The sequence below is a fragment of the Oncorhynchus gorbuscha genome, linkage group LG02, assembly GCF_021184085.1.
Source record: "Oncorhynchus gorbuscha isolate QuinsamMale2020 ecotype Even-year linkage group LG02, OgorEven_v1.0, whole genome shotgun sequence".
NCBI classification, from domain to species: Eukaryota; Metazoa; Chordata; class Actinopteri; order Salmoniformes; family Salmonidae; genus Oncorhynchus; species Oncorhynchus gorbuscha.
In genome coordinates, this window is record NC_060174.1 from 2816630 (window position 1) to 2842463 (window position 25834).

The 25834-nt window shown below is 44.7% G+C and overlaps 1 protein-coding gene across 7 annotated transcripts in view; it reads right to left on the bottom strand.

Annotated features, from left to right (window-relative positions):
• Positions 1 to 25834, bottom strand: part of tp63 (tumor protein p63) — a 137338-nt gene that overhangs the window by 11995 nt on the left and 99509 nt on the right. For 4 of the 7 annotated variants that reach the window (XM_046299656.1, XM_046299654.1, XM_046299658.1 and 1 more), the window contains 6 exons: positions 22246 to 22432; positions 21636 to 21751; positions 20225 to 20334; positions 19907 to 20043; positions 19208 to 19290; positions 17674 to 17798 (listed from right to left, as the gene is read on the bottom strand). In XM_046299656.1, coding sequence (XP_046155612.1) covers positions 17674 to 17798; positions 19208 to 19290; positions 19907 to 20043; positions 20225 to 20334; positions 21636 to 21751; positions 22246 to 22432 — 758 coding nt within the window. Of the gene's footprint in view, positions 1 to 10063; positions 13009 to 17673; positions 17799 to 19207; positions 19291 to 19906; positions 20044 to 20224; positions 20335 to 21635; positions 21752 to 22245; positions 22433 to 25834 lie in introns of those variants that run through there. The other 3 variants (XM_046299655.1, XM_046299657.1, XM_046299660.1) reach the window with 2 other exon arrangements.

The following is a 25834-nucleotide window of genomic DNA, read 5'->3' on the forward strand; positions in this document are numbered from 1 at the left end:
TTACATCTATCATCCTAATGGAGGAGTAGATTACATCTATCATCCTGTAGATTACATCTATCATCCTAATGGAGGAGTAGATTACATCTATCATCCTGTAGATTACATCTATCATCCTAATGGAGGAGTAGATTACATCTATCATCCTAGTGGAGGAGTAGATTACATCTATCATCCTGTAGATTACATCTATCATCCTAATGGAGGAGTAGATTACATCTATCATCCTGTAGATTACATCTATCATCCTGTAGATTACATCTATCATCCTAATGGAGGAGTAGATTACATCTATCATCCTAGTGATTAGGAGTGGAGGATTAGATCTACATCTATCATCCTGTAGATTACATCTATCATCCTAATGGAGGAGTAGATTACATCTATCATCCTGTAGATTACATCTATCATCCTAATGGAGGAGTAGATTACATCTATCATCCTAGTGGAGGAGTAGATTACATCTATCATCCTAGTGGAGGAGTAGATTACATCTATCATCCTAGTGATTAGATTACATCTATCATCCTAATGGAGGAGTAGATTACATCTATCATCCTGTAGATTACATCTATCATCCTGTAGATTACATCTATCATCCTGTAGATTACATCTATCATCCTAGTGGAGGAGTAGATTACATCTATCATCCTGTAGATTACATCTATCATCCTGTAGATTACATCTATCATCCTAATGGAGGAGTAGATTACATCTATCATCCTGTAGATTACATCTATCATCCTGTAGATTACATCTATCATCCTGTAGATTACATCTATCATCCTAATGGAGGAGTAGATTACATCTATCATCCTGTAGATTACATCTATCATCCTGTAGATTACATCTATCATCCTGTAGATTACATCTATCATCCTAGTGGAGGAGTAGATTACATCTATCATCCTGTAGATTACATCTATCATCCTAATGGAGGAGTAGATTACATCTATCATCCTGTAGATTACATCTATCATCCTAATGGAGGAGTAGATTACATCTATCATCCTGTAGATTACATCTATCATCCTAATGGAGGTGTAGATTACATCTATCATCCTGTAGATTACATCTATCATCCTAACGGAGGTGTAGATTACATCTACCATCCTAATGGAGGTGTAGATTACATCTATCATCCTGTAGATTACATCTATCATCCTAATGGAGGTGTAGATTACATCTATCATCTATCATCTATCATCCTAATGGAGGAGTAGATTACATCTATCATCCTGTAGATTACATCTATCATCCTAATGGAGGAGTAGATTACATCTATCATCCTGTAGATTACATCTATCATCCTAATGGAGGAGTAGATTACATCTATCATCCTGTAGATTACATCTATCATCCTAGTGGAGGAGTAGATTACATCTATCATCCTGTAGATTACATCTATCATCCTAGTGGAGGAGTAGATTACATCTATCATCCTGTAGATTACATCTATCATCCTAGTGGAGATTAGATTACATCTATCATCCTGTAGATTACATCTATCATCCTGGAGGAGTAGATTACATCTATCATCCTAGTGGAGGAGTAGATTACATCTATCATCCTGTAGATTACATCTATCATCCTGTGGAGAGTAGATACATCTATCATCCTAATGGAGGAGTAGATTACATCTATCATCCTGTAGATTACATCTATCATCCTAATGGAGGAGTAGATTACATCTATCATCCTAGTGGAGATTACATCTATCATCCTGTAGATTACATCATCTATCATCCTAGTGGAGGAGTAGATTACATCTATCATCCTGTAGATTACATCTATCATCCTAATGGAGGTGTAGATTACATCTATCATCCTGTGGAGGAGTAGATCTATCATCCTAATGGAGGTAGATTACATCTATCATCCTAATGGAGGAGTAGATTACATCTATCATCCTGTAGATTACATCTATCATCCTGTAGATTACATCTATCATCCTAATGGAGGTGTAGATTACATCTATCATCCTGGAGGTAGATTACATCTATCATCCTAATGGAGGTGTAGATTACATCTATCATCCTGTATCATCCTAATGGAGGTGTAGATTACATCTATCATCCTGTAGATTACATCTATCATCCTAATGGAGGTGTAGATTACATCTATCATCCTGTAGATTACATCTATCATCCTGTAGATTACATCTATCATCCTAATGGAGGAGTAGATTACATCTATCATCCTGTAGATTACATCTATCATCCTGTAGATCATCTAATGGAGGAGTAGATTAGATTACATCTATCATCCTGTAGATTACATCTATCATCCTAATGGAGGAGTAGATTACATCTATCATCCTGTACATCTATCATCCTGTAGATTACATCTATCATCCTAGTGGAGGAGTAGATTACATCTATCATCCTGTAGATTACATCTATCATCCTGTAGATTACATCTATCATCCTAATGGAGGAGTAGATTACATCTATCATCCTGTGGAGATTACATCTATCATCCTAATGGAGGAGTAGATTACATCTATCATCCTGTAGATTACATCTATCATCCTGTAGATTACATCTATCATCCTAATGGAGTAGTAGATTACATCTATCATCCTGTAGATTACATCTATCATCCTAATGGAGGAGTAGATTACATCTATCATCCTGTAGATTACATCTATCATCCTAATGGAGGAGTAGATTACATCTATCATCCTGTAGATTACATCTATCATCCTAATGGAGGAGTAGATTACATCTATCATCCTGTAGATTACATCTATCATCCTAACGGAGGTGTAGATTACATCTACCATCCTAATGGAGGTGTAGATTACATCTATCATCCTAATGGAGGTGTAGATTACATCTATCATCCTGTAGATTACATCTATCATCCTGTAGATTACATCTATCATCCTAATGGAGGAGTAGATTACATCTATCATCCTGTAGATTACATCTATCATCCTAATGGAGGAGTAGATTACATCTATCATCCTGTAGATTACATCTATCATCCTAATGGAGGAGTAGATTACATCTATCATCCTGTAGATTACATCTATCATCCTGTAGATTACATCTATCATCCTAATGGAGGAGTAGATTACATCTATCATCCTGTAGATTACATCTATCATCCTAATGGAGGAGTAGATTACATCTATCATCCTGTAGATTACATCTATCATCCTAATGGAGGAGTAGATTACATCTATCATCCTGGAGATTACATCTATCATCCTGTAGATTACATCTATCATCCTAATGGAGGAGTAGATTACATCTATCATCCTGTAGATTACATCTATCATCCTAATGGAGGAGTAGATTACATCTATCATCCTGTAGATTACATCTATCATCCTAATGGAGGAGTAGATTACATCTATCATCCTGTAGATTACATCTATCATCCTAATGGAGGAGTAGATTACATCTATCATCCTGTAGATTACATCTATCATCCTAATGGAGGAGTAGATTACATCTATCATCCTGTAGATTACATCTATCATCCTCTCAGTGGAGGAGTAGATTACATCTATCATCCTGTAGATTACATCTATCATCCTAATGGAGGAGTAGATTACATCTATCATCCTGATTACATCTATCATCCTAGTGGAGGAGTAGATTACATCTATCATCCTGTAGATGGGAGGAGTAGATTACATCTATCATCCTAGTGGAGGAGTAGATTACATCTATCATCCTAATGGAGGAGTAGATTACATCTATCATCCTGTAGATTACATCTATCATCCTAGTGGAGGAGTAGATTACATCTATCATCCTAATGGAGGAGTAGATTACATCTATCATCCTAGTGGAGGTAGATTACATCTATCATCCTAGTGGAGGAGTAGATTACATCTATCATCCTAGTGGAGGAGTAGATTACATCTATCATCCTAGTGGAGGAGTAGATTACATCTATCATCCTGTAGATTACATCTATCATCCTGTGGAGATTACATTATCATCCTAGTGGAGGAGTAGATTACATCTATCATCCTGTGGAGATTACATCTATCATCCTAGTGGAGGAGTAGATTACATCTATCATCCTGTAGATTACATCTATCATCCTAATGGAGGAGATTACATCTATCATCCTGTAGATTACATCTATCATCCTAATGGAGGAGTAGATTACATCTATCATCCTGTAGATTACATATATCATCCTAATGGAGGAGTAGATTACATCTATCATCCTGTAGATTACATCTATCATCCTAATGGAGGAGTAGATTACATCTATCATCCTGTAGATTACATCTATCATCCTAATGGAGGAGTAGATTACATCTATCATCCTGTAGATTACATCTATCATCCTAATGGAGGAGTAGATTACATCTATCATCCTGTAGATTACATCTATCATCCTAATGGAGGAGTAGATTACATCTATCATCCTGTAGATTACATCTATCATCCTAATGGAGGAGTAGATTACATCTATCATCCTGTAGATTACATCTATCATCCTAATGGAGGAGTAGATTACATCTATCATCCTGTAGATTACATCTATCATCCTAATGGAGGAGTAGATTACATCTATCATCCTGTAGATTACATCTATCATCCTAATGGAGGAGTAGATTACATCTATCATCCTGTAGATTACATCTATCATCCTAATGGAGGAGTAGATTACATCTATCATCCTGTAGATTACATCTATCATCCTAATGGAGGAGTAGATTACATCTATCATCCTGTAGATTACATCTATCATCCTAGTGGAGGAGTAGATTACATCTATCATCCTGTAGATTACATCTAACATCCTAGTGGAGGAGTAGATTACATCTATCATCCTAATGGAGGAGTAGATTACATCTATCATCCTGTAGATTACATCTATCATCCTAGTGGAGGAGTAGATTACATCTATCATCCTAATGGAGGAGTAGATTACATCTATCATCCTGTAGATTACATCTATCATCCTAATGGAGGAGTAGATTACATCTATCATCCTGTAGATTACACCTATCATCCTAATGGAGGAGTAGATTACATCTATCATCCTGTAGATTACATCTATCATCCTAATGGAGGAGTAGATTACATCTATCATCCTGTAGATTACATCTATCATCCTAGTGGAGGAGTAGATTACATCTATCATCCTGTAGATTACATCTATCATCCTAATGGAGGAGTAGATTACATCTATCATCCTGTAGATTACATCTATCATCCTAGTGGAGGAGTAGATTACATCTATCATCCTGTAGATTACATCTAACATCCTAGTGGAGGAGTAGATTACATCTATCATCCTAATGGAGGAGTAGATTACATCTATCATCCTGTAGATTACATCTATCATCCTAGTGGAGGAGTAGATTACATCTATCATCCTAATGGAGGAGTAGATTACATCTATCATCCTGTAGATTACATCTATCATCCTAATGGAGGAGTAGATTACATCTATCATCCTAGTGGAGGAGTAGATTACATCTATCATCCTAGTGGAGGAGTAGATTACATCTATCATCCTGTAGATTACATCTATCATCCTAGTGGAGGAGTAGATTACATCTATCATCCTAGTGGAGGAGTAGATTACATCTATCATCCTGTAGATTACATCTATCATCCTGTAGATTACATCTATCATCCTGTAGATTACATCTATCATCCTAATGGAGGAGTAGATTACATCTATCATCCTGTAGATTACATATATCATCCTAATGGAGGAGTAGATTACATCTATCATCCTGTAGATTACATCTATCCTGTAGATTACATCTATCATCCTAATGGAGGTGTAGATTACATCTATCATCCTAATGGAGGTGTAGATTACATCTATCATCCTAATGGAGGTGTAGATTACATCTATCATCCTGTAGATTACATCTATCATCCTAATGGAGGTGTAGATTACATCTATCATCCTGTAGATTACATCTATCATCCTGTAGATTACATCTATCATCCTGTAGATTACATCTATCATCCTAATGGAGGAGTAGATTACATCTATCATCCTGTAGATTACATCTATCATCCTGGAGATTACATCTATCATCCTGTAGATTACATCTATCATCCTGTAGATTACATCTATCATCCTAATGGAGGAGTAGATTACATCTATCATCCTGTAGATTACATCTATCATCATAGTGGAGGAGTAGATTACATCTATCATCCTGTAGATTACATCTATCATCCTAGTGGAGGAGTAGATTACATCTATCATCCTAATGGAGGAGTAGATTACATCTATCATCCTGTAGATTACATCTATCATCCTAGTGGAGGAGTAGATTACATCTATCATCCTAATGGAGGAGTAGATTACATCTATCATCCTGTAGATTACATCTACCATCCTAGTGGAGGAGATTACATCTATCATCCTAATGGAGGAGTAGATTACATCTATCATCCTGTAGATTACATCTATCATCCTGTAGATTACATCTATCATCCTAGTGGAGGAGTAGATTACATCTATCATCCTGTAGATTACATCTATCATCCTGTAGATTACATCTATCATCCTGTAGATTACATCTATGATCCTAATGGAGGTGTAGATTACATCTATCATCCTGTAGATTACATCTACCATCCTAGTGGAGTAGATTACATCTATTATCCTGTAGATTACATCTATCATCCTAATGGAGGAGTAGATTACATCTATCATCCTGTAGATTACATCTATCATCCTAGTGGAGGAGTAGATTACATCTATCATCCTGTAGATTACATCTATCATCCTAGTGGAGGAGTAGATTACATCTATCATCCTAATGGAGGAGTAGATTACATCTATCATCCTGTAGATTACATCTATCATCCTAGTGGAGGAGTAGATTACATCTATCATCCTGTAGATTACATCTACCATCCTGTAGATTACATATATCATCCTAATGGAGGAGTAGATTACATCTATCATCCTGTAGATTACATCTATCATCCTGTAGATTACATCTATCATCCTGTAGATTACATCTATCATCCTGTAGATTACATCTATCATCCTAGAATGGGGGTATAATGTTGTATAAAGCTGATCTGACCTGAGTGGCATCATGTGTTTGAGCTGTGGGTTCCTTGTTTTGCAAATTAAGAGATGAAGTGATGTAAGAGACGAAGAGATGAAGTGATGTAAGAGGAAAAAACGAGAAGGAAAAGTCAAAGCAGAAAATACATTTATTGAGTTCTGACAGACCAAACGAACCGCAACAGCCATGCATCACAACACTCTGTTTCAAACAGTCAAAAAGAAAGTTCTCCGTAGAATCTGCTCTCTGTACATATAGGCATATGTGTGTCATGAATCTGTCAATCCTAAATAAATGCTAAATATCTTTCAGAAAATTAAACAAAAACAACAAAACAAACTGTCCTGCAGTGACCGTATACAACATGACCAGCATGATCACAGTGATTATACACCTCTCCACATAACACTACTGAGTCCCAAATGGCACCTCTCCCCATAACACTACTGAGTCCCAAATGGCATCTCTCCCCATAACACTACTGATGTGCCTCCCAAATGGCACCTCTCCACATAACACTACTGATGTGCCTCCCAAATGGCACCTCTCCCCATAACACTACTGATGTGCCTCCCAAATGGCACCTCTCCCCGTAACACTACTGATGTGCCTCCCAAATGGCACCTCTCCCCGTAACACTACTGATGTGCCTCCCAAATGGCACCTCTCCCCATAACACTACTGAGTCCCAAATGGCACCTCTCCACATAACACTACTGATGTGCCTCCCAAATGGCACCTCTCCCCATAACACTACTGAGTCCCAAATGGCACCTCTCCCCATAACACTACTGATGTGCCTCCCAAATGGCACCTCTCCCCATAACACTACTGAGTCCCAAATGGCACCTCTCCACATAACACTACTGATGTGCCTCCCAAATGGCACCTCTCCCCATAACACTACTGAGTCCCAAATGGCACCTCTCCCCATAACACTACTGATGTGCCTCCCAAATGGCACCTCTCCCCATAACACTACTGAGTCCCAAATGGCACCTCTCCCCATAACACTACTGATGTGCCTCCCAAATGGCACCTCTCCCCATAACACTACTGATGTGCCTCCCAAATGGCACCTCTCCCCATAACACTACTGATGTGCCTCCCAAATGGCACCTCTCCCCATAACACTACTGAGTCCCAAATGGCACCTCTCCCCATAACACTACTGATGTGCCTCCCAAATGGCACCTCTCCCCATAACACTACTGATGTGCCTCCCAAATGGCACCTCTCCCCATAACACTACTGATGTGCCTCCCAAATGGCACCTCTCCCCATAACACTACTGATGTGCCTCCCAAATGGCACCTCTCCCCATAACACTACTGAGTCCCAAATGGCACCTCTCCCCATAACACTACTGATGTGCCTCCCAAATGGCACCTCTCCCCATAACACTACTGATGTGCCTCCCAAATGGCACCTCTCCCCATAACACTACTGATGTGCCTCCCAAATGGCACCTCTCCCCATAACACTACTGATGTGCCTCCCAAATGGCACCTCTCCCCATAACACTACTGATGTGCCTCCCAAATGGCACCTCTCCCCATAACACTACTGATGTGCCTCCCAAATGGCACCTCTCCCCATAACACTACTGAGTCCCAAATGGCACCTCTCCCCATAACACTACTGATGTGCCTCCCAAATGGCACCTCTCCCCATAACACTACTGATGTGCCTCCCAAATGGCACCTCTCCACATAACACTACTGATGTGCCTCCCAAATGGCACCTCTCCCCATAACACTACTGAGTCCCAAATGGCACCTCTCCCCATAACACTACTGATGTGCCTCCCAAATGGCACCTCTCCCCATAACACTACTGATGTGCCTCCCAAATGGCACCTCTCCCCATAACACTACTGAGTCCCAAATGGCACCTCTCCCCATAACACTACTGATGTGCCTCCCAAATGGCACCTCTCCCCATAACACTACTGATGTGCCTCCCAAATGGCACCTCTCCACATAACACTACTGATGTGCCTCCCAAATGGCACCTCTCCCCATAACACTACTGAGTCCCAAATGGCACCTCTCCCCATAACACTACTGATGTGCCTCCCAAATGGCACCTCTCCCCATAACACTACTGAGTCCCAAATGGCACCTCTCCACATAACACTACTGAGTCCCAAATGGCACCTCTCCCCATAACACTACTGAGTCCCAAATGGCACCTCTCCACATAACACTACTGAGTCCCAAATGGCACCTCTCCCCATAACACTACTGAGTCCCAAATGGCACCTCTCCCCATAACACTACTGAGTCCCAAATGGCACCTCTCCCCATAACACTACTGAGTCCCAAATGGCACCTCTCCCCATAACACTACTGAGTCCCAAATGGCACCTCTCCCCATAACACTACTGAGTCCCAAATGGCACCTCTCCCCATAACACTACTGAGTCCCAAATGGCACCTCTCCCCATAACACTACTGAGTCCCAAATGGCACCTCTCCCCATAACACTACTGAGTCCCAAATGGCACCTCTCCCCATAACACTACTGAGTCCCAAATGGCACCTCTCCCCATAACACTACTGATGTGCCTCCCAAATGGCACCTCTCCCCATAACACTACTGAGTCCCAAATGGCACCTCTCCCCATAACACTACTGATGTGCCTCCCAAATGGCACCTCTCCCCATAACACTACTGAGTCCCAAATGGCACCTCTCCACATAACACTACTGAGTCCCAAATGGCACCTCTCCCCATAACACTACTGAGTCCCAAATGGCACCTCTCCACATAACACTACTGAGTCCCAAATGGCACCTCTCCCCATAACACTACTGAGTCCCAAATGGCACCTCTCCCCATAACACTACTGAGTCCCAAATGGCACCTCTCCCCATAACACTACTGAGTCCCAAATGGCACCTCTCCCCATAACACTACTGAGTCCCAAATGGCACCTCTCCCCATAACACTACTGAGTCCCAAATGGCACCTCTCCCCATAACACTACTGAGTCCCAAATGGCACCTCTCCCCATAACACTACTGAGTCCCAAATGGCACCTCTCCCCATAACACTACTGAGTCCCAAATGGCACCTCTCCCCATAACACTACTGATGTGCCTCCCAAATGGCACCTCTCCCCATAACACTACTGAGTCCCAAATGGCATCTCTCCCCGTAACACTACTGAGCCCCAAATGGCACCTCTCCCCATAACACTACTGATGTGCCTCCCAAATGGCACCTCTCCCCGTAACACTACTGAGTCCCAAATGGCATCTCTCCCCATAACACTACTGATGTGCCTCGCAAATGGCACCTCTCCCCATAACACTACTGAGCCCCAAATGGCATCTCTCCCCGTAACACTACTGAGCCCCAAATGGCACCTCTCCCCATAACACTACTGAGTCCCAAATGGCATCTCTCCCCATAACACTACTGAGTCCCAAATGGCACCCTATTCCTTTTGTTATGAACTACTTTTGACCAGGATCCACGGGGCTCTACCTAGGACTGCCACGGTGCTCTACCTAGGACTGCCACGGTGCTCTACCTAGGACTGCCACGGTGCTCTACCTAGGACTGCCACGGTGCTCTACCTAGGACTGCCACGGTGCTCTACCTAGGACTGCCACAGGGCTCTACCCAGGACTGCCAACAGGGCTCTACCCAGGACTGCCAACAGGGCTCTACCTAGGACTGCCACCAGGGCTCTACCTAGGACTGCCAACAGGGCTCTACCTAGGACTGCCACGGGGCTCTACCTAGGACTGCCACGGGGCTCTACCTAGGACTGCCAACGGGGCTCTACCTAGGACTGCCACGGGGCTCTACCTAGGACTGCCAACAGGGCTCTACCTAGGACTGCCACGGGGCTCTACCTAGGACTGCCACGGGGCTCTACCTAGGACTGCCACGGGGCTCTACCTAGGACTGCCACGGGGCTCTACCTAGGACTGCCACGGGGCTCTACCTAGGCCTGCCAACAGGGCTCTACCTAGGACTGCCAACAGGGCTCTACCTAGGACTGCCACGGGGCTCTACCTAGGACTGCCACGGGGCTCTACCTAGGACTGCCACGGGGCTCTACCTAGGACTGCCACGGGGCTCTACCTAGGACTGCCACGGGGCTCTACCTAGGACTGCCAACAGGGCTCTACCTAGGACTGCCAACAGGGCTCTACCTAGGACTGCCAACAGGGCTCTACCTAGGACTGCCAACAGGGCTCTACCTAGGACTGCCAACAGGGCTCTACCTAGGACTGCCAACAGGGCTCTACCTAGGACTGCCAACAGGGCTCTACCTAGGACTGCCAATAAGGCTCTACCTAGGACTGCCACGGGGCTCTACCTAGGACTGCCAACAGGGCTCTACCTAGGACTGCCACGGGGCTCTACCTAGGACTGCCACGGGGCTCTACCTAGGACTGGCCACGGGGCTCTACCTAGGACTGCCAACAGGGCTCTACCTAGGACTGCCACGGGGCTCTACCTAGGACTGGCCACGGGGCTCTACCTAGGACTGGCAACGGGGCTCTACCTAGGACTGGCAACGGGGCTCTACCTAGGACTGGCAACGGGGCTCTACCTAGGACTGCCAACAGGGCTCTACCTAGGACTGCCATAAGGCTCTGGTTAAAAATAGTAATTATATAGAGAATAGGGTGTCATGGGGAACACACCGTTAGGTTTGAGTCCAGCTCCAAAGACAAAACAACAAAAGCTCAATCCATAGACAAGTGAAGTCTTGTAAGAAAAACACTAGTGCCTGGTTCCTGACCAGCCCCAGCCAATAGGAGGAGAGGTCAGCCGAGAGGCGGATACTATGGACGGGTTCGGACTGCAATACAAGTAGACTGTATCCATAACTCAATTACTAGCGTCATTTTTACCATCAGCAACACAAACTTAAAAAGCAACAAAAGACATGAATGGTGCTTTAAACAGGATATAGGTTATGTGCTGTATAGCCTAATCGCTGACCATGGGGTTCCCGTGTGACACAGGCTGTAGAGCATGGCGGTTGCAACGCCAGGGTTGTGGGTTCGATTCCCGCGTAGGACCAATATGAGAAAAAATAAAATAAATGTATACACTCACTACTGTAAGTGGCTCTGGATAAGAGCGTCTGCTAAAGGACTCAAATGTAAAACATTTTAATGAAACAAACTGAATTTTGAATAACTCAAAAGCGCCCTCTGCTGTTTGAGACTGGTGTTGCCACACAGCTACAAAGTTTCTTATTTAAAACATTTTTTAAAAATCTGTCATGCAAAACTTCTTAATATCTCACTTTTCTAATGTGACAGCATCTTATCAGTAGACTGGTATGCAGAGTACTTGCCAGACAGACTCAACTTTTAACATATGTGTTACAGAAGTAATGAATAGGAAAAAAAAAATGTTTTATTTCATGAACATGGAGCACCAACAGACTGTTTATCTGTTTATTTAACTCTGTTTGGAGAATGTGAGAGTTTCAATAGCGGCAGAATCGTAGAGAAGGAAGGAGAGACAGAGAGGTAGAAATAGAGGGAGGGAGGAGAGAGAATATTAGAAAGAGCCCTGAAAGAGGGAGAGAGAGAGAGCAAGATAGAGGAGCCCCTAATCTGATTGTGGCTGAGGTTTGAGGAGCGAGGGAACTGAAGGGACGAGGACAGAGGAAACTGAAGGGACGAGGACAGAGGGAACTGAAGGGACGAGGACAGAGGGAACTGAAGGGACGAGGACAGAGGGAACTGAAGGGACGAGGACAGAGGGAACTGAAGGGACGAGGACAGAGGGAACTGAAGGGACGAGGACAGAGGGAACTGAAGGGACGAGGACAGAGGGAACTGAAGGGACGAGGACAGAGGGAACTGAAGGGACGAGGACAGAGGAAACTGAAGGGAGGAGGAATGTGAGGATGAGGTGAGTCTCAGGAGGTACTGCATCGTCTCCTCTGCTCTGCCGTTAGGGGTTCCAGGAGCTCTGAACGTAGCCGGGCTTTAAGCAGACTGCAGACAGAAACCAGAGAAGAGAGGGAGAAGAAAGTAAGGACTCACTTTAGGAGAGTAGGAAACAGAAACCAGAGAAATAAACCAGTAGAAACTCAAAAGTTAAGAGGAGAGAGTTACAAAATAGAGAAACAGAGGCATTTGGAAACACAGTATTGAAGAAGAAAATAAATGATGGCCATTTCAGTGCAGTAACATTCCCCTCCAGAAGAGGGCACTATTAGACAGCCATAGTATCATAAATCGGGAGACTATGGACTTGACTGTCCATAGAGCAAAACACCTTCTGGCAGGAGTTTTGATTTGATATGTGAAGAACGCTACTGGGGTTAGGAATAATACAGGTGAAAGGTCATGGAGAAGAGAGTGAAGCAACAGGATCAGAATAAAGCAACAGTTTGCAGAGAAGGGGCATGAGGATCTGATTAGAGAACAATCTAGAACACAGTCCAGTCAACTATGCTACAGACTACACATTTTCAGTCTAGAATAAGTACAGCTGTTCTGACCAGTTTGTTGAGTTTGAGAATGTTGAAAATAATCCCCAAAACATGAATAGTGTAAAGTATAGTGTAGGCTAAATACTGTTCTGTTCTTATGAAATTAACCTGTGACAGCATTGCAGCATATAAACCCACTGGGCCCTGCCCTTACTTAAAGCCCCTGCCCTCTAGTGTGTCATACATGCTGCACTGCCACACCCCGCCACATTGTGGATGGGGGCGCCAGAGAGCAGGAAGACAGAACCCAAACTAACAGTAAAACATAAAATGGGCTACGCCTAAAACAGGCTTTTCAAACCAGGATTTTTTTTTAAAGCAAATGTAAGCATTATGTCAGAGAGTCTGCCAGTTCTCTAAATGAGAAACGATAACAAAGGCAGTAATTATCATAGGGCGTCAAAGAAAGCAGCACACTATTTAAAACTATAATTTACAGATAACCGCCTTTTTCTCCCCAGCCCTTAAACTGAATGGGCGAGGACTGAGGGCAGGGGCGGACTGGGACCAGAAATCGGCCCTGGCATTTCTAACACGCCGGAACAATTGTTTCCCCCTCAATGCCCCCACACCGGTCCCATTTATTAACCAGATATTGATCATTTTGCGCCAAAAAAAAAACAAGTTAGACTGGCCCACTGGGCTAAAAATGGACTAGCAGTTGCCTGAAATGCCAGATGGCTAGTCCGCCCCTCAATGTGGGAGAGGGAGGGCGGCATTTGTGTATGAGAGTGTATGAAAACACTCAAGCCAATTACTGGGACTGACTGGATAAGGGATCTGGAAACGGCTGCTGTTGTGCAACCTGGCAGAGCACCTGAAGGCGTTTCCATTAGTCTATTGAGGCCAACAGAGTAGGTTCTGATGCTCAGGCTTGGAAAACAGAGCCGAGGTTCTGATGCTCAGGCTTGTAAAACAGAGCGTAGGTTCTGATGCTCAGGCTTGTACAATAGAGCGTAGGTTCTGATGCTCAGGCTTGTACAGCAGAGAGTAGGTTCTGATGCTCAGGCTTGGAAAACAGAGCCGAGGTTCTGATGCTCAGGCTTGTAAAACAGAGCGTAGGTTCTGATGCTCAGGCTTGGAAAACAGAGCCTAGGTTCTGATGCTCAGGCTTGGAAAACAGAGCGTAGGTTCTGATGCTCAGGCTTGTACAACAGAGCGTAGGTTCTGATGCTCAGGCTTGGAAAACAGAGCGTAGGTTCTGATGCTCAGGCTTGGAAAACAGAGCGTAGGTTCTGATGCTCAGGCTTGTACAACAGAGCGTAGGTTCTGATGCTCAGGCTTGGAAAACAGAGCGTAAGTTCTGATGCTCAGGCTTGTACAACAGAGCGTAGGTTCTGATGCTCAGGCTTGGAAAACAGAGCCGAGGTTCTGATGCTCAGGCTTGGAAAACAGAGCCGAGGTTCTGATGCTCAGGCTTGGAAAACAGAGCGTAGGTTCTGATGCTCAGGCTTGGAAAACAGAGCCGAGGTTCTGATGCTCAGGCTTGGAAAACAGAGCGTAGGTTCTGATGCTCAGGCTTGGAAAACAGAGCGTAGGTTCTGATGCTCAGGCTTGGAAGACAGAGCGTAGGTTCTGATGCTCAGGCTTGTAAAACAGAGCGTAGGTTCTGATGCTCAGGCTTGGAAAACAGAGCGTAGGTTCTGATGCTCAGGCTTGGAAGACAGAGCGTAGGTTCTGATGCTCAGGCTTGTAAAACAGAGCGTAGGTTCTGATGCTCAGGCTTGGAAAACAGAGCATAGGTTCTAATGTAGTGAGTGACCAAAAAGCAAAACTATTAATTTGTCAAAACAGCCATGGTCTTAAGCCTTATCCAAATAGTCATCATGCTGATGTCTTCACTCAGCTCAAATATCATTACTGTTAGTACTCAATGTTACGCAACTCTACATCTCAATAACAGCCAATATATTCCACCAAACGAGCTCAAATCAGGGTGGTGGTGAGTCCAAAATAAAAAGTAAAACAAACATTTCACAACTTAGGTGCTTTCCCTTTATTAAATAAGAGAATACGGCTCTAAGAATAAGCGTAGAATGCTGCAGGACACAGTCTTTTAGTTCATAGGCAAAACAAGTGAATCAAGTTCAAATGTCAACCTTAGAGCAGAAGGTCATCTGAAGGACTTTGTTACCAAGCGTAGTGGTCACACTAGTGTTGCAAGCCTTCTAGCTCAGTGGTTTCAGCCCGGGGGTTCAGGAGAGAGGAGGAAGCAGCATTGCTAGTTTCTTCATACAGTAACCCTTTATCTACTAGAGTAGAGGGGAGGACAGTAACCCTTTATCTAATAGAACAGAGGACAGTAACCCTTTATCTAATAGAACAGAGGGGAGGACAGTAACCCTTTATCTACTAGAACAGAGGACAGTAACCCTTTATCTACTAGAACAGAGGACAGTAACCCTTTATCTAATAGAACAGAGGACAGTAACCCTTTATCTAATAGAACAGAGGACAGTAACCCTTTATCTAATAGAACAGAGGGGAGGACAGTAACCCTTTATCTAATAGAACAGAGGACAGTAACCCTTTATCCAATAGAACAGAGGGGAGGACAGTAACCCTTTATCTACTAGAACAGAGGACAGTAACCCTTAATCTAATAGAACAGAGGACAGTAACCCTTTATCCAATAGAACAGAGGGGAGGACAGTAACCCTTTATCTACTAGAACAGAGGACAGTAACCCTTTATCTAATAGAACAGAGGGGAGGACAGTAACCCTTTATCTACTAGAACAGAGGACAGTAACCCTTTATCTAATAGAACAGAGGACAGTAACCCTTTATCTAATAGAACAGAGGACAGTAACCCTTTATCTAATAGAACAGAGGACAGTAACCCTTTATCTAATAGAACAGAGGGGAGGACAGTAACCCTTTATCTACTAGAACAGAGGACAGTAACCCTTTATCTAATATAACAGAGGACAGTAACCCTTTATCTACTAGAACAGAGGACAGTAACCCTTTATCTAATAGAACAGAGGGGAGGACAGTAACCCTTTATCTACTAGAACAGAGGACAGTAACCCTTTATCTAATAGAACAGAGGACAGTAACCCTTTATCTAATAGAACAGAGGACGGTAACCCTTTATCTAATAGAACAGAGGACAGTAACCCTTTATCTAATAGAACAGAGGACAGTAACCCTTTATCTACTAGAACAGAGGACAGTAACCCTTTATCTACTAGAACAGAGGGGGGGACAGTAACCCTTTATCTAATAGAACAGAGGGGAGGACAGTAACCCTTTATCTAATAGAACAGAGGACAGTAACCCTTTATCTAATAGAACAGAGGACAGTAACCCTTTATCTAATAGAACAGAGGACAGTGTAACCCTTTATCTACTAGAACAGAGGACAGTAACCCTTTATCTACTAGAACAGAGGACTACAGTATGTATCTGTCTGTCTGAGAGTAGGTAGGTGCTAGTGGACTCCAGTATGTATCTGTCTGTCTGTCAGAGAGTAGGTAGGTGCTAGTGGACTCCAGTATGTATCTGTCTGTCTGTCAGAGAGTAGGTAGGTGCTAGTGGACTCCAGTATGTATCTGTCTGTCTGTCAGAGAGTAGGTAGGTGCTAGTGGACTCCAGTATGTATCTGTCTGTCTGTCAGAGAGTAGGTAGGTGCTAGTGGACTCCAGTATGTATCTGTCTGTCTGTCAGAGAGTAGGTAGGTGCTAGTGGACTCCAGTATGTATCTGTCTGTCTGTCAGAGAGTAGGTAGGTGCTAGTGGACTCCAGTATGTATCTGTCTGTCTGTCAGAGAGTAGGTAGGTGCTCGTGGACTCCAGTATGTATCTGTCTGTCTGTCAGAGAGTAGGTAGGTGCTAGTGGACTCCAGTATGTATCTGTCTGTCTGAGAGTAGGTAGGTGCTAGTGGACTCCAGTATGTATCTGTCTGTCAGAGAGTAGGTAGGTGCTAGTGGACTCCAGTATGTATCTGTCTGTCTGTCAGAGAGTAGGTAGGTGCTAGTGGACTCCAGTATGTATCTGTCTGTCTGAGAGTAGGTAGGTGCTAGTGGACTCCAGTATGTATCTGTCTGTCAGAGAGTAGGTAGGTGCTAGTGCACTCCAGTATGTATCTGTCTGTCAGAGAGTAGGTAGGTGCTAGTGGACTCCAGTATGTATCTGTCTGTCTGTCAGAGAGTAGTACTCACTGTTTCTGCAGGAGGTTCTGCTGCTGTTGCCTGTATGACTCTACAGTGTGCTGAGGCAGAAACTGCATGAGTTCCAGAGACTCTTTGATTTTCACCAAAATCTCATAGATTTCACGGCCTTTAATCTACAGAGAGAGAGAGAGAGGGGTTGGTTAGCAGCTGGGACACTTCACAAGATTAATGTAATGCACACATATGTATATTATATTGTTTGATAGAAAACATTCACTATATGACCAAAAGTATGTGGACACCTGCTCCTGGAACATCTCATTCCAAAATCATGGGCATTAATATGGAGTTGGTCCCCCCCTTTGCTGCTATAACAGCCTCCACTCTTCTGGGATGGCTTTCCACTAGATGTTGGAACATTGCTGCTATAACAGCCTCCACTCTTCTGGGAAGTAATTAATATAGAGTTGGTCTCCCCTTTGCTGCTATAACAGCCTCCACTCTTCTGGGAAGGCTTTCCACTAGATGTTGGAACATTGCTGCTATAACAGCCTCCACTCTTCTGGGAAGGCTTTCCACTAGATGTTGGAACATCCAATTCATCCCAAAGGTGTTCGATGGGGTTGATGTCAGGGCTCTGTGCCCAGACAGTCAAGTTCTTCCACACCGATCTCAACAAACATTTCTGCATGCTGCATGGACCTCGCTTTGTGCACGGGGGCATTGTCATGCTGAATCAGGCAAACTGTTGACACAAAGTTGGAAGCACAGAATCATCTAGAATGTCATTGTATGCTGTAACGTTAAGATTTCCCTTCACTGGAACTAAGGGGCCTGAACCATGAAAAACAACTACAGAGCATTATTCCTCCTCCACTCCACTAAACTTTACAGTTGGCCCTACGCATTGGGGCAGGGCGCCTTCTCCTGGCATCTGCCGAGGACAGACTATTTTTACGAGCTACGCGCTTCAACACTTCGACGGTTCCGTTCTGGGATCTTGCGTGGCCTACCACTTTGTGGATGAGCCGTTGTTGCTCCTAGATGTTTCCACTTCACAACAGCACTTATAGTTGACCGGGGCAGCTCTAGCAGGACAGTAATTTGACAAACTGACTTGTTGGAAAGGTGGCATCCTATGACAGTGCCACGTTGAAAGTCACTGAGCTCTTCAGTAAGGCTGTTATACTGCCATTGTTTGTCCATGGAGATTGCATGGCTGTGTGCTTGATTTTATACACCTGTCAGCAACGGGTGTGGATGAAATAGCCAAATCCACTAATTTGAAGGGGTGTCCACATACTTTTGTATATATTAACGTATATAACAGGGTTGCTTTTGCCAGTATGGACAGAGGACTTTTATTCTGAAGTTCGGGCTCTTATTTTGAAACGCTCCCCTAATAAATGTTTTCTTCCTCCTGTACCCAACGAGACTGTTATATGTTCATCTGGGTTCTATTTCTATAGAACAGACAGTATCAGAACTTCACAGGGTCAATCAATTCCATAGTGTCAACTAATTCCCTGGGGAAATCCCAGCTGAATGACAAGAGGAATGTGTCCAGACTGTTGACACTTACAGGCAGACAGAACACTTCCTCATCTGTGGATCTTCTCTTCTTGATGGAGGACATCTGGATACCATGAGAGACCTGGTGGAAGGCTGGGGGAGGGGGACAGAGGTCTGGTAAGTACCTGGGCTGGTGCACCTGAGATGATGCTAATTTTATCTTACGTATTAACCTCAGCAAGCGTAGGATGGAAAACAAGAGCAGAGCAGGAAGAGGCAGAGCAGAAAGAGGCAGAGCAGGAAGAGGCAGCATGAGACGACGCAGTGCAGAGCAGGAAGAGGCAGAGCAGGAAGAGGCAGCATGAGACGACGCAGTGCAGAGCAGGAAGAGGCAGAGCAGGAAGAGGCAGAGCAGGAAGAGGCAGAGCAGGAAGAGGCAGAGCAGGAAGAGGCAGAGCAGGAAGAGGCAGAGCAGGAAGAGGCAGAGCAGGAAGAGGCAGCACGAGACGGCACAGTGCAGAGCAGGAAGAGGCAGAGCAGGAAGAGGCAGAGCAGGAAGAGGCAGAGCACGAGACGGCACAGTGCAGAGCAGGAAGAGGCAGAGCAGGAAGAGGCAGAGCAGGAAGAGGCAGAGCAGGAAGAGACAGCACAGCGGAGGGGCTGGCAGAGTGTAGTATAATGCAGAGTCAGTCCTCCTCAGCCGAGGGGCTGGCAGCGTGCAGAGTGTAGTATAATGCAGAGTCCTCCAGCAGCTCCCAGCACTACTTACGGCGTTTCATACCCTCACTGCTCTTTGTTCCATCAGTAACATGCTGCTTGCGGATGCTGTCCTCGTCCGCCTTGCGGTCCCGACCAGGACACGCACAGATCCTGGCCTCGAAGCAGCGCCGACCCAGCACCTGACCACTAGGTGGCGAGAGAGAGAGACAGACGATAAGACTTTTTACCATCTATGAGGAGGTGGGATCAATTTATTTACTATTTTTTTTCCCATAAATCCCATTTGGAGGATTCCCACTCCTGATTCCGGGAGTTTCCAGAATATTGCAACACTGGTTGCCACTGAAAACAAAACAAAATGTCTTACTCTCTGGCTTCCAGGGTGACGATGATGAGGATAGGGCGTCGGTTCATGCCTCCTACACAGCTGGAGTTGCACATGAAGTTATACAGTATGGTGGTGAACTCTGTGCCCACCTGGAAGAGGAGACATTAACACACAGAGAGGAGACAGAGAGGAGACATTAGCACACAGAGAGGAGACATTAACACACAGAGAGGAGACATTAACACACAGAGGAGACATTAACACACAGAGAGGAGACATTAACACACAGAGAGGAGACAGAGGAGACATTAACACACAGATAGGAGACATTAACTCACAGAGGAGACATTAACACACAGAGAGGAGACATTAACACACAGAGAGGAGACATTAGCACACAGAGAGGAGACATTAGCACACAGAGAGGAGACATTAGCACACAGAGAGGAGACATTAGCACACAGAGAGGAGACATTAACACACAGAGAGGAGACATTAACACACACAGAGGAGACATTAACACACAGAGAGGAGACATTAACACACAGAGAGGAGACATTAACACACAGAGAGGAGACATTAACACACAGAGAGGAGACATTAGCACACAGAGAGGAGACAGAGGAGACATTAACACACAGAGAGGAGACATTAACACACAGAGAGGAGACAGTATGGGCCCAGTAGGGTGAGGGGCTGTTGAGGACACAGTATGGGCCCAGTAGGGGTGAGGGGCTGTTGAGGACACAGTATGGGCCCAGTAGGGGTGAGGGGCTGTTGAGGACACAGGAACACAGTATGGGCCCAGTAGGGGTGAGGGGCTGCTGAGGACACCAGCTGCTGGGCTGACTGTCACTGACTGATTGGATGAGAGGGCCAGAACGTGAGGATAGCCAGCTCTACAGAAGTTCAGGGGCCACAGACCCTAATGTGACCCTGTCTGAGACACGTAGGGTGTTGCAGACGGATGGATTAGAGTGCTGGTTGTGACACTGTGATGACAGAGGGGACAGGGGAGAGACAAGGGGGACAGGGGTTGGAGACGGTCTGTCGCCAGGGCTGGGGGGGGGGGGCTTGGTGGTGATATGGGGGACAGGGCTGACTCTACACTGCCTGGGGGTGGGGGCTTGTAAGGAGGGCAGACAGGGGAGTACTGTAGCCCACCTGGGGGGGGGGTTGTATGGGGGGCAGACAGGGAGTACTGTAGCCTACCTGGGGGGTTGTAAGGGGGCAGATGGGAGTACTGTAGCCTACCTGGGGGGGTTGTAAGGGGGCAGATGGGAGTACTGTAGCCTACCTGGGGGGGGTTGTAAGGGGGCAGATGGGAGTACTGTAGCCTACCTGGTGGGGGGGGGGGGGGGCAGATGGGAGTACTGTAGCCTACCTGGGGGGGGTAGATGGGAGTACTGTAGCCTACCTGGGGGGGGCAGATGGGAGTACTGTAGCCTACCTGGGGGGGCTCGTAGGGGACCAGCACACTCTGACGGCCCGTGATGGAGTCCTCCAGATACTGGGAGTGGCTGTTACCCTCCACTCGGATCAGGTGACTGGGAGGGGCTATCTGACCTACAGACACAAAATACCATACATTTATTAAGTAGCAAAATACCCTGCATGTTCATATCGGAGAAGATGAATAAGTGATCAAAGGTAGTTGAGTTAATAACGTCATGGTACTAACTAACTAACTAACTAACTAACTAACTAACTAACTAACTAACTAACTAACTAACTAACTAACTAACTAACTAACTAACTAACTAACTAACTAACTAACTAACTGTTATGGTACAGGAAGCATCTGCAGGGTAACAAACCCAGACAGAGGCCTGTGATCCCAAACCATAGGTAACTAGATGAGATCAGTTAACTAACGGTTGTTGAACTCAAAACAGCTAAATATGTAGCATGTTCATGTGTGACTCGACACCAATACGTGGGCTTAAAATGTCAAAAATAAAATGTTCTGTATTTTACAGTTTATAAAAGCGTAATATGTTATCAATGGTGCTTTAGGAGTGTTTGAGAGACATAACTAACTAACTAACTAACTAACTAACCGTCGTTGAACTCGCGGCTGAGCTCGTGGTTGGGGCAGCGTTTGACCACCTCGGTGACGTGCTCTGCCTTCTTGTAAACTGGCATGGCTCTGATGACGGCGCCCTGCGGGGGATTGGTCAGCACCTTGATCTGGATGGGACACGTCTTGGCGATCTGACAGTACAGCTTCTTCAGCTCTGTAGAGTACTGGAGAGACAGAGGACAGGTCAGTACTGGAGAGACAGAGGACAGGTCAGTACTGGAGAGACAGAGGACAGGTCAGTACTGGAGAGACAGAGGACAGGTCAGTACTGGAGAGACAGAGGACAGGTCAGTACTGGAGAGACAGAGGACAGGTCAGTACTGGAGAGACAGAGGACAGGTCAGTACTGGAGAGACAGAGGACAGGTCAATACTGGAGAGACAGAGGACAGGTCAGGACTGGAGAGACTGAGGACAGGTCAGGACTGGAGAGACTGAGGACAGGTCAGGACTGGAGAGACTGAGGACAGGTCAGGACTGGAGAGACTGAGGACAGGTCAGGACTGGAGAGACTGAGGACAGGTCAGGACTGGAGAGACTGAGGACAGGTCAGGACTGGAGAGACTGAGGACAGGTCAGGACTGGAGAGACTGAGGACAGGTCAGGACTGGAGAGACTGAGGACAGGTCAGGACTGGAGAGACTGAGGACAGGTCAGGACTGGAGAGACTGAGGACAGGTCAGGACTGGAGAGACTGAGGACAGGTCAGGACTGGAGAGACTGAGGACAGGTCAGGACTGGAGAGACTGAGGACAGGTCAGGACTGGAGAGACTGAGGACAGGTCAGGACTGGAGAGACTGAGGACAGGTCAGGACTGGAGAGACTGAGGACAGGTCAGGACTGGAGAGACTGAGGACAGGTCAGTACTGGAGAGACTGAGGACAGGTCAGGACTGGAGAGACTGAGGACAGGTCAGGACTGGAGAGACAGAGGACAGGTCAGTACTGGAGAGACTGAGGACAGGTCAATACTGGACTACCTAGTAACTTTACTTGCTGAGGTAACATGACTGATGTTTAGATAAACTAGTGAAGTTACCAGGTTGTTATCTAATTATTAGTCATGTTACCTCAGCTAGTTAACAACCAAGTAAATCTACTAGTATCAGTCATGTTACCTCAGCTAGGTAACTACCTAGTAACTTCACTAGTATCAGTCATGTTACCTCAGCTAGTTAACTACCTGGAAACTTTACTAGTATCAGTCATGTTACCTCAGCTAGTTAACAACCAAGTAAATCTACTAGTATCAGTCATGTTACCTCAGCTAGTTAACTACCTAGTAACTTTACTAGTATCAGTCATGTTACCTCAGCTAGTTAACTACCTGGAAACTTTACTAGTTTATCTAAACATTTGCGGGCACAGAAAGAAAGGAGAATGGACAGCTTCTTCAGAAGATCAATGATAATATATGAATGATCTCTTACATGTTTTCATTCAAACGTGACACTCTTAAAGAGACAGTGTCTCAAGGGTAGTGCTTTTAAACAACGTAGAAAAGACAGTGTAGAATGTAATGCATCTCATAAATGCTTTTAAACAACGTAGAAAAGACAGTGTAGAATGTAATGCATGTCATAAATGCTTTTAAACAACGTAGAAAAGACAGTGTAGAATGTAATGCATCTCATAAATGCTTTTAAACAACGTAGAAAAGACAGTGTAGAATGTAATGCATCTCATAAAGGGTAGTGCTTTTAAACAACTTAGAAACATTTTTCCACAAATAACTTTGAAATGAAATCAAACATTTCAACAACAGGTTTTTGCATCAACATTTTTAGCTTTGTATAATTGCTACCCATTAAATACGTGAATGTTGAGCCCTGTGTGTGTGTGTGTGTTCGATGGGGCACACCTACTTAATGTCTCTTGGTTAAGGTGGGCTCCGGGGCAGGAGCCCGGCTCTCTGAGGAGCCATAAAACAGACCCTGTCCCTCCAGGGACAATTTAATTAGCCCTCCTTAAAAAAATAAAAAATAAACTGTCCCTCCCTTAACTCTGGGCCTGGATTTCATCTTTCCTCTTCCAAGACATGGGGGACACGACACAGTGTTGCCATTTGATGGCCAAAGACAGGCAGAGGATCCCCATAGTGTCTCAGGCTGACAACAACGCTCATCTTGCGTTTCGTCACGAATCTTCGATGAGTCTTCCTGACTCTTACGGTAGAGGTCAGAGGTGGTTACCACAGTAACATCCTCTTCACCACCACTACTACCTGGCTGACAGAGTCACTGACTGCAGGAATGGTAGTGTCCTCGCTGAAAAAAATGTGTCATTCACAATGCTATGGTGCTACCGTGCCAACGGGACGCTGAGGTTTCCTGTCTAACTGGCGCTGTGAGAAAGCAGAAAGGCCATCAGAAAGAAAATAAGTCCGCTGATTCTTCTAGCCATTACCATACTTAATCAGATCCCTCATCCCTTTGTGTCTCTACCTTCTTGCCCTTTGTGCTGTTGAGTTGCTACCCTGTGGTGTTGCTACCCTGTGGTGTTGTTACCCTGTGGTGTTGCTACCCTGTGGTGTTGCTACCCTGTGGTGTTGCTACCTTGTGGTGTTGCTACCCTGTGGTGTTGCTACCTTGTGGTGTTGCTACCCTGTGGTGTTGCTACCTTGTGGTGTTGCTACCCTGTGGTGTTGTCATGTGTTGCTACCCTGTGGTGTTGTCATGTGTTGCTACCCTGTGGTGTTGCTACCCTGTGGTGTTGTCATGTGTTGCTACCCTGTGGTGTTGTCATGTGTTGCTACCCTTTTGGTGTTGTCATGTGTTGCTACCCTGTGGTGTTGTCATGTGTTGCTACCCTGTGGTGTTGCTACCCTGTGGTGTTGTCATGTGTTGCTACCCTGTGGTGTTGCTACCCTGTGGTGTTGTCATGTGTTGCTACCCTGTAGTGTTGTCATGTGTTGCTACCCTGTGGTGTTGTCATGTGTTGCTACCCTGTGGTGTTGTCATGTGTTGCTACCCTGTGGTGTTGTCATGTGTTGCTACCCTGTGGTGTTGCTACCCTGTGGTGTTGCTACCCTGTGGTGTTGTCATGTGTTGCTACCCTGTGGTGTTGTCATGTGTTGCTACCCTGTGGTGTTGTCATGTGTTGCTACCCTGTGGTGTTGTCATGTGTTGCTGCCTTGTTATGTTGTCTTAGGTCTCTCTTTATGTAGTGTTGTTGTGTCTCTCTTGTCATGTGTGTTTTGTCCTTTATTTTTATTTTTATTTATTTTTTATCCCATCTCTGCAGGAGGCCTTTCTTGTAGGTCGTCATTGTAAATATGAATTTGTTCTTAACTGACTTGCCTCGTTAAATAAAAAGGTTTAAGAAACATATATATATATATATATATATATATATATATATATATATATATATATATATATATATATTACGTTCTCAATGGCCCCCTATATAGTCCACTACTTTAGATATAGGGAATTAGGAGGCTATTTGGGATACGCCCAGTGAAGAAAACGTGATGGAAAAACACAGAAGGAAAACTTTGCTTGTCTGGTTCACTTCTGTTCTGAAGGGTAAGAAGTGCTGTGAAGATTGTCCCCGGGGCAGAGT